General features: G+C 55.1%; 1 protein-coding gene across 1 annotated transcript in view; it reads left to right on the forward strand.

Moving 5' to 3' along the window:
* The first annotated feature begins 2,472 nt into the window (after window positions 1-2,472).
* ATCAY (ATCAY, caytaxin) overlaps window positions 2,473-9,264 on the forward strand; it is a 22,718-nt gene continuing 15,926 nt past the window's right edge. Inside the window, exon 1 of the mRNA XM_006904212.1 lies at window positions 2,473-2,549. Within this exon, the coding sequence (XP_006904274.1) occupies window positions 2,473-2,549 (77 nt within the window). The remainder of the gene's footprint in view (window positions 2,550-9,264) is intronic.

The raw sequence follows: 9,264 nt of genomic DNA on the forward strand, positions 1-9,264 counted from the left end.
GAGCTGGAAAGACGAAAATACCTTAGAGGCGCGAGCTGCGACAATGACAGCGGACGCAGCCGCCGCGGAGAGAGAGGGAGTCGACCGCTAGCCGCAAGCCGCTCCCCATCCCCGGACAAAAGCGCCCGTCTGCGCGGGCCACGTTGCTCTCGGTGACCTTGCTTGGATGCAGAGTCCGCCCCTGCGCGCATCTTCCGTGGATGCTCTGAAGGCCCGGGGACCGCGCTCGGAGGACCAGGGATGCCGAGCTGCACGCGCGCTGGACTCGCCTTTGTCTGAGCGTAGCCGGTAGAGGCCGCGGAGGTAGTAACCAGCGCTCAGCGCCGAGGTGAGTCCACGTCCCTTCCCACCCACCGCCGCCCTGCCCCGGAACGGTGCCTCCGGCATCTGCGAACCCCCTTCTGGCCGACGGGCGGGCGGAGGCAGAGAACCAGGGCCCGGGGAGTCTTTGGGTGGGAACCATCCATTCTTCCCTCCGCGGGCACACCCCCCCACAGGTCCCCTTGCATGCCGGCGCTCACCTGGAAGCAGGGATTCGCACTATTTTCAGGACGCGTTTGGAGATCAGGCGGATAAAAACCCCTCAGCCCCTCTCCGGGACGATTCCTAAGAGACCGAAATGTCCACCTCCCACCTCTGTGTCTTTCCTGTTTGTGACTCCGTGAGCGGATCTGAAAAAGGGATTTGAGAAATGCTTACATAAAGGCCTGCCTATGCGGCCGCGAGGAAGCGTGATGGTGGGAGACAGATTCCTCCTCAACCGTCTGAACTTGAACCTTACGCGCTGATAATTCAGCACCACAGCGCAAAGGAAGACTTCTCAGCTGCCCCTTCCTTTGCCTTACCTGCCACCTTTATATGTGAAGTCGGGATGGGAGAGCTGGAGTGGACTGGGCCCTTGGGGGCCCACTCACCCCCACGTCTAGAGGATCATAGGGCCTACGTGTATGGCTCCAGGGTCTCTGCTGTGTGTGGGGGGCGGGTGGGGGGGCTTTTTGGGGGCTGGATCACCCCCAGCCCAGGATAAGGAAAGCTGATGCAAAAATCACTCCTTTCAGATAGGAAATGAATTTAGTAAGGTTCTGGGTGGTGGTTGTTGCCTGTGACGTCAGGAAGTTTTTTTTTAAAAAATTTGCATACTGCGTCTCACTGGCCCTCTCCATGAATGAATGACGACATCGAGGACAGTGACAAGAATCGAATGAGAAACTCTCATTGAAGTGGGGGTGGGGAGGTTCTAATTGTAGCCATCCCCTCCCCGCCTGGCCCTCACCTGTCCCAGGCTCCCTGTGGGTCTTCTCTGTCTGAGCCACAATCCCAAATGCAGACTCACCCTTCAGGTGGGACTTCGGATGCCACACCCGTACTGCTAGCCATGCACCAGCTCTTCAGAGGGACAGCAGGGAATGGTGAGGGGCAGGAGGTAGGGGACCTTAGATGCTGGCAAGTGAGGCTCAGAACGCAGGAGCTGTTTGGAGGCTGGGATCCGGTGACACAGAGGGCCTCTGTGATGACAGCCAAACCCACGCCTGATGACCTTTCACAAACCTGCAGATTAAAACAGGATTTCTCAACCTCAGATCTATAGACATATGGGGCCAGATCATATCCTGGGCACTGTAAGGGAGTTGAGCAGCGTCCCTAGCCTCTACCCTTTCAATGCCAGGAGCGTCCACCCTCCAGTTGTGACAACTAAAAATGCCAAGTGTCCCCTGGCAGGGGGAGCGGAATCACCCCCAGTGGAGAACCACCGGTTGAAAAGCACAGAACCTGTGGTATCAGCTGAGTCATAAGATCCTAGAACGTTATGCCCAAGAGGTGTCATAGAGATTATTTCTAGCTCAACTCTGTCATTTACAGGCAGGGAAACTGAGGCTGGAGAGGTCCGCCCCTGCCTCCAGTCGGCTCCTAGAACAGTAAAAACAAAACTGGCATTTGGTGGTTGATAATAATTATGATCCTGACTTCCGCCCCAGTCTCTTTTCACAGTGCCTTCATTGACCCTCGGATCACAAACTTGTCAGGACTTGCTTCTTTTTGGGGGGACAAAGAGGTAGGACAGGTGTCCCAGAGCACATAGAGATAGGTTGGGGTTGAGCAGGTCGTATTCAAAAGTGTTAATCCCAGTAAGGAAGTTGAAGTATACTTCAGTTCAAGTCATCAACTCTTTAGTATAGTTGCTTTATGGCTTCCCAGAGCTTGTAGCTGGAGCCTCGGCCTCTCACGTGCATTCAAAGTCCAGACCACGTGAGCGTTCTTAGCTCTCTGTGCCTCTGTTTTCTCACCTGTGAAGTGAAGAAGCCTTGTGGGGCTGGGCAATGATTCAGTAAGACAATGGATGCAGGAGCTCTTTCAAGATGGAGCCGAAGTGGTGAGGGGTTGATATTATGATGACTGTCCAGTGAAACCTCCATTCATGGCTCTCCTCCAGAATTCATCCCTTCTTCAAGCCAGCGCCTCTTCCCGGCGCCCATGGGGACCACGGAAGCCACACTCCGAATGGAAGACGTGGATGTGAAGGAAGAACGGCCGGATGGAGGTCGTCCCAGGTACAGCCCCTAGGCCTGCACGGCAGCTATGGTGGGGTGGCGCTGCTCCGCGGTGGGGCGCCGGAGACACCGCTCGTTGACCAGGCCAGGCTCATAATGAATATGTAAGATTGATTCCCACCCACTCCCTACCCCACCAAAGCTCCAGAAAAGCTCCCATTTCCATACTATTTTCAGCATTCATGTAAACCAATCTCACGGGCTATCACAATAGTCTTACCTGAGTGCCCGTGAGTCCAGATAATAGCATATTTTTACCTGCAGCAGCCAGAGGGACTGTGTCATACTCCTGCTTAAATCCCTGTGGCAAATGCCTGTCCCATGGAGAATCCAGGGTTCCGCCTGCTTCTGTAAGCTCACTCTGACCGCCCTCCGTCCCTTCCTGCCCCTCCAGCCCCAGGAATTCCTTCCAGCTCCTTCCAGCTCCTTCACTGTGCCCAGCTGCCTCTGACTTTCAAACTTCACACTGGCTGTTCCCTCTGCCTGGAATGTTCTTCCCCAGACACCCTTGCCTCTCTCTTTTCCTTCAGATCTCTGGCCACAGGCCACCTGCTCAGAGAAGACCTCTTGGTCCCTTTATTACCCCTCCCCAGTTCCTGAATAACGGCCCCCAAAGGTATCCATGTCCTAACCCCCGAAACCGGACATCGTTCCCTTACGTAGCAAAACGCACTTTGCAAATGTGGTCAAGTTAAGGACCTTAAAATGGGGACGTGACCCTAGATTCTCCAGGTGGGTCCTCGGTGTCATCACAGGGTCCTTTGTAAGAGGGAGGCAGAGGGAGGTTTGACAGAAGCAGGAGCTATGACGACGGAAGGAACAGATTGGAGTCACGGGAGGAAGGAGCCACGAGCCGAGGCATGCAGGCTCCTCTGGAGACTGGAAAAGGCAGGCAACAGACCGTTCCTCGGAGCTTCGAGAAAGAACCGGCCCTGCTCACACCTGGCCTTGAGCCCAGTGAAACTGGTTTCAGACTTGCTTCTGGCTTCTAGAACCATAGAGAATACATGTGTGTTGTTTTAAGCCACTAAGTCTGTGATCATTGGTTACAGCAGCTGTAGGAGACTCATACTATCAACTACACTAAATACTTTATATATTTACCTTGTTTAAAGTCTGTTCCCCCCACCCACCCCCAAAATGGAACCCAGGACAGCAGGGGCCTTTGGTTCAATCGCTGCTGTATGCCAGCATGACAGAGCCAGCCCGGTGTACAGTCGGCGCTTAATAGATATGGGGCGAATGGGTGACAGTCATCGGAAGGAATAAAAACTTGCATAGGAAGGAGGCCATGTACCTCCACAGCTGATACGCGTGAGCACCGGGCCTTGTCTGCCTGTCTGTCCCTCTCTCTGGGAGGTGTTGGGTAAGAGGACGCACGCTCAGCACAGTCTCCCCCGATTCGCTGGCTGGATACGACCACTCACATCTCCCTCCCCCTTCCATGAGGTTGGTTACATAGCCATCCGGGAAGGGATGGATAGTCAAGAGGCTGAGCCTGTTCACCCCGTTCACCCCGGAAGAGACTATGAAGAAAGCATCGTTACACGGCCATCCTGGAAGGGATGGTCAAGAGGCTGAGCCCGTTCACCCCGGAAGAGACTATGAAGAAAGCATCTCCAGCTCCAGAAATCTCGGCTGGTGGGGGCGCCGAGGGCGGAACCAGGCTGATGCATAGCGGGCATGAAGGGGACTCGAGCGACCACCGGTGGAGCAGGCCGGTGGGCCAGCTCTCCAGCGCCCTGTCGAACGCGGCCAGGTAGAAGCCATGATGTGGGGGTGTCCCCCCTCGCTGAGTTTGCATCTGGCCCTCTTCCGAATCCAGTCATCTTCAGTCTCTACGTGTCGCACTTGGGTTTATGGTTCCTTAAAGCGGGAGGTGCTGGTTCTCAGGAAGACTGAGGATTTCTCTTCGGCCCCCGCCGTCATCTGCAGGAGTCTGTCTCCAAGAATACAAGTATTTTGGGAAAGAGGTGGTCGCCGTAAGGGGTCTCCTGACCCCAGACTCGGCAGTTTGGGCAAATTTAAGGATCGATTTTGAGCAAGGCACTCCCGATGTAGTTGGAAGTGATCTGAAATAGACAAGAACTGACTCTGAGAGTTGTCCCTTGCTCCTGGCCTGGTGGCGGGGGGTCTGTTTTCTCCCATTTAGAAGGTGGACTCAGGGGGGGTGATCTCGGTGACCCCGGGGTTTGGAGGACTCTCTGGCCAGTCTCACCATCTGCAATGCCACCGACTCTGGCCTCGCCGAGGCCAAAGCACCTCCAAGTCTGGGCTTTTGAGGATGTCTGATGCGATCCCCAACCGGCTGGCTCGGCCACCCTGGGCAACTCTTCGAGTATCTTTGTGCCTCAGTTTTCCTACTTGCACAATAGGGACAATCACCCCTGGCTCGCGAAGCTGTGAGAATCCAACGAGGCATGTGGGGCTAGACGGCTAAGGCAGGCTGTCCTAATGAGGGGGCCGCCCAGGTAACTGTCCCCTCCGTGGCTTTCCTGTTGACTTGTATCTTGTTCACGCCAACTCCTTTTTTCTACGCTCCCCACCCCCATGTTTTAAAAGACAGCTCCTATCCCAAGCCTTGTGGAGACAAAAATGGGGCCGACCGCAGCTGCGGATGCGAATTTCAAGTGGGTTTCCCCAGCTGCAAAGGGTCCCTCTCCCTTCTCAGTAATTCAGTGTCCGCAGGATAGTGGTGTAGCTGTGCAGCCCAGGGTCGTGAGCCGTGCTTTGCGAGGGCTTCTGTCTCCCTCCTTCTGGAAGAGATAGATGCGTGCAGCAACTTGGCGCCACGTCCAGCTGCATCTCGACATAAGCGCCTCTGTCTGGGGCCAGACAACCCACAATTCTATTCCTCCCAGCTCCCCGAGCCCTCCCCCAGGGGGATGTCGGAGCCCGCACCCTGTGCGTCATCCTTCACTTCCTGCCCTTCTGCGGATTCCCGTGGAGCCCGAGCTGAGGGCAGCCTGGAGATGATCTGTCTCACGGCCTCGCTTTCTCATTCATTCATTCTAATGATCGGCACCGACTGCGTTCCAGGCCCTGAGTGAGACAGGGCTGGGCCGTCTCTTATAACCTCACAGCCCAGCATGAAACTGTGGCTGGAGTCTGACCGGGTTGGGGGGTGGGGGTGGTGCTGACCTGGAGCTGTGAAGGGTGGAGAAGGAGGCTGGGGATAAAGGCTGAGCATTGCAAGCAGAGAGCAGCACTTGCAAAGGCCCTGAGGCCAGCAGAAGCGGGTCGAGGGACTGAAGGAAGACTGAGAGGGGAAACAGAACCAGGCAGAGAGAGGAGGGGCTTGGCCAGGGTCTGGTAGCTAAGGAGAGGCAGCTTCCTTTCATAACCAGGGGGCTGCGGGGTTTTGTCGTTCGTAACTTTGTATCCTGCCGTAGTCTCAAACCTGACAAAATATCTAAAAGCAGGAAGCGGAGCTCTAAGCAGAGGGGACGGGATATGCTAAAGCACCCGCTCGGTAAGGAATGCAGGACCGGAACCCGGCTAGGTCGCACTTATGAGGCTGGAGGGCGCACCGATGCCACACGCCGAGCGGGGCCCGGGGAGAGATGGGGGTTGCACTCTGAGGGCTGCGTGAATTTTTCGGAGCTGCCCCGGCTGCAAAGCACCACAAACGGGCAGCTGAAAACAAGTGTCTTCTTTCAAAGTGCTGGAGCCTAAAAGTCCAGAATCGAGGTGTTCTGCTCCCTCCAGAGGACCCGGGGGAGGGTCCTTCCTGCCTCTCCCAGCTTCTGGTGTCGCCCGCAGTCAGTCCTTGGCGTCCCGTGGCTTGGAGACACGTCACCCCAGTCTCCGCCTCAATCATCACATGGCCTTCTCCTCTGGATGTCTGCGTCCAAATTTCCTTCTTCTTATAAGCATGCTACTCGTTGGATAGAGGGTCTCATCTTAATTAATTACATCTGCAAAGACCCTATTCTCAAATAGGTCCCATTCCTGGGCACGGGGAGGTTAGGACCCGAATTATCTTTTTTTGGGGGGTGTAGGGGGGACACAAGTCAACCCACTACAGGAGGATAAAGCCATTGAACACCTTATATATTAAGGGGGCCTCACTTTTTCCATGGGTTCCCCATTGCTGAGAGCAAGCTCTACGGAGAGCCACCTGGGTCCGGCTCGGGTCATGGCAGGCCTTCAGCTCTGCATAATTTGAGCTTTTCCTGGGTTTGGGGGAGATAACGAGGTCTCGCCTGGCTTTGAAAGCCACGGCCTTGGAGACCGGCAGGGTGGATCCCTGCCCGGCCCCTGTCCGGGAAGCTGCGGGCTCTCCTCCAGCGAGCCCCGAGTCCTGCTGAGTCAGCTTCCAGAGTTCTCCAGCATGCTCTGGGGCATTTATCGAACATCCATTGCACTCTGGGCAGGTGCCCGAGACTCCCGACCTCTTCCCGCCCCCACGACGGCGCCTGCCCCGGCCCTGCCACCCTCCGCACCCACGTCCTCCATCTCCTCCCCCTCCCCCACTGCCCTCTGGGCTCCAGGAACCTGGGTCCACTTTCCGGTCTGTTCCTGGAGCTCGCCAAGCTGATTCGGCCTCGGGGCCTTCGTGCCGCTGTGCCTTGCGTCTCTAATGCCCTTCTCCGGTCTTCCCATGATGCCAACCTCTCGCTTTCGGGTCTCCACTCAAAAGTCACCTCCTCAAAGAGGCCTTCCCTGACTACCCTATAGTCGCACCCTCCTCTTCCTCTTCCTCTTTCTTGCTTGTTTTCTTCGTTGCAAGTGTGACCATCTGCTTTGTTCCTGTATTTGTTTACTTGATCATTCACTTCCTTTCCTCTTGTATCAATCAGGGTCCTTCAAAGAAACAGAGTAGTTGGTTTTCATTATACATATGATATATATATATTTATATTATTGTATTTCTTTCATCTATCCAATATTATTAATTCACATCTATTAGCGTATTTATCTGCCTTACGCGTATACAACTATGCATATAATTATGCACGTTTTATCTATAGCGTAGATAAGTTTTAATATATTATTAGTACGATTATGTATGTTTTACGTATATCATGTCTATACGATTTATCTCGAGGCAGAGGCTTACCCAGCTGCAAGAGCTGGCAAGTCTAAAGTCCGCGGGGCAGCCAAATGTGAACGCTGTGGTCTCAAGGCGGAGTTCTAACTTCCTGGGGACAGACAGCCTCAGGCCCTGCCAGCCCCAGGGGCCGGCACATTGTCCTTGAGGATAATTAACATTCGAGGATTGTCGGTGTGAACCCCATCCACCCCATGCCTCCCAGCAACACCTAGACTAGTGTTTGGCCCAGTAGCTGGGTACGAGGGCCTGGCCAGGTTGGCAGAAAGCTGTCCTTGTCACCCTCCGAACTGCGTGAAACCATCTGTGTCCCTCAGCCCTGTACATTGCCCAGAGCCCACCTAACATATTTGCAAAATGAATGAGAAGTAGGCACTCGCTCTATTCCCGTTGACTGATGAACACGGAGGCCTGGGGAGGGCAGGGCCGCACTCAGACACCCGGCACTGGAAACGCCTCCCGGTCTGTGCCGCCGAGTGGTTGGGCACCTCCTTGCCTTGACGTTTGGACAGCAGCTGGCTGACACTACTCTAGACCAGGGGTTCCCAACCCCCGGGCCGTGGACCAGTACCGGTTCGTGGCCTATTAGGAACCAGGCCACACAGCAGGACGTGAGCGGTGGGTGAGTGAGCGAAGCTTCAACTGTATTTGCAGCCGATCCCCAGCGCTGGCATCACCGCCTCAGCCCCGCCTCAGCTCATCAGGCATTAGATTCTCACAGGAGCACCGGTCCTTGGTGCTGAATAGGTTGGTGACTGACGCTCTAGATTAGCGGCTAACGTAGGTGCGACAGGGATCCTCCGGGGTTGGGGGACCGAATCACACCCTGATGAGAACCTACGAAGACAGCGGCTGCATAACGGCATAGTTCTCCTCTGGCAGGGGAGCTGGTGGCCAGACAGGACACCCAGGAGCCTTCCCAGGCCCACAGGTGTCTTCCTTGTTCTCACCGGGGTTGGCGCACATGTGCTGATGGCCAAGGACACAAGGGGGCGGTAGAGGACAATGACTGGCATCCGCTCGGCCACCTTGGTCATTTCAACCTCAGGACAGCCTGCCCTCTAGCCCAGCCTCCTCTGTGTAAAGGGCTTCTGCCGGGAACATTCCAGATGGCGCACAGCGAGCGCCCTGTCCACGGGGTAAGTTTTGATTCCAGCTGATTCTGGAACAGGAATTGCAGCCTCAGACATCGAAGGGTGCTTTGGGCACTCAGGTGGAAAGGAGTGGTGGCCAGTCTGCTCCTGGTGGAGGTCACCACGCGTGAGTCAAAAAACAGAAAGCTGGACTTTGTCCCACGTCTCCGATTGGACAGCAAATTTAAAATGTTTTCAAGGGCTGTGTGGGCCGGACAGAACTAGGGACGGTGCATCGGCCATCAGTCTGCAGTTTGGGCTAACCTTCCTGTACTTTGGGACTCTGGACCTGCCCCGCACCCATGTTGGAAGCAGAGGTGTCAGCTGCAGACAGGAGGGACAGAGCAGTGTGTACACTCTTCAGGACTCTTGTCTCCTTAAAATCTTCTGACTTTATTTGAAGGTTGCCTTTTCTAAAAAAAACTGAAGAGAAATTTGCATAACATAAAATTAACCATTTGAAACGTACGATTCGGTGGCATTTGGTGCACTCAGATATTGAGCAATCATCATCTCTATCTAGTTCCAA

This window comes from Pteropus alecto, unplaced genomic scaffold, assembly GCF_000325575.1.
Source record: "Pteropus alecto unplaced genomic scaffold, ASM32557v1 scaffold30, whole genome shotgun sequence".
Lineage (NCBI taxonomy): Eukaryota > Metazoa > Chordata > Mammalia > Chiroptera > Pteropodidae > Pteropus > Pteropus alecto.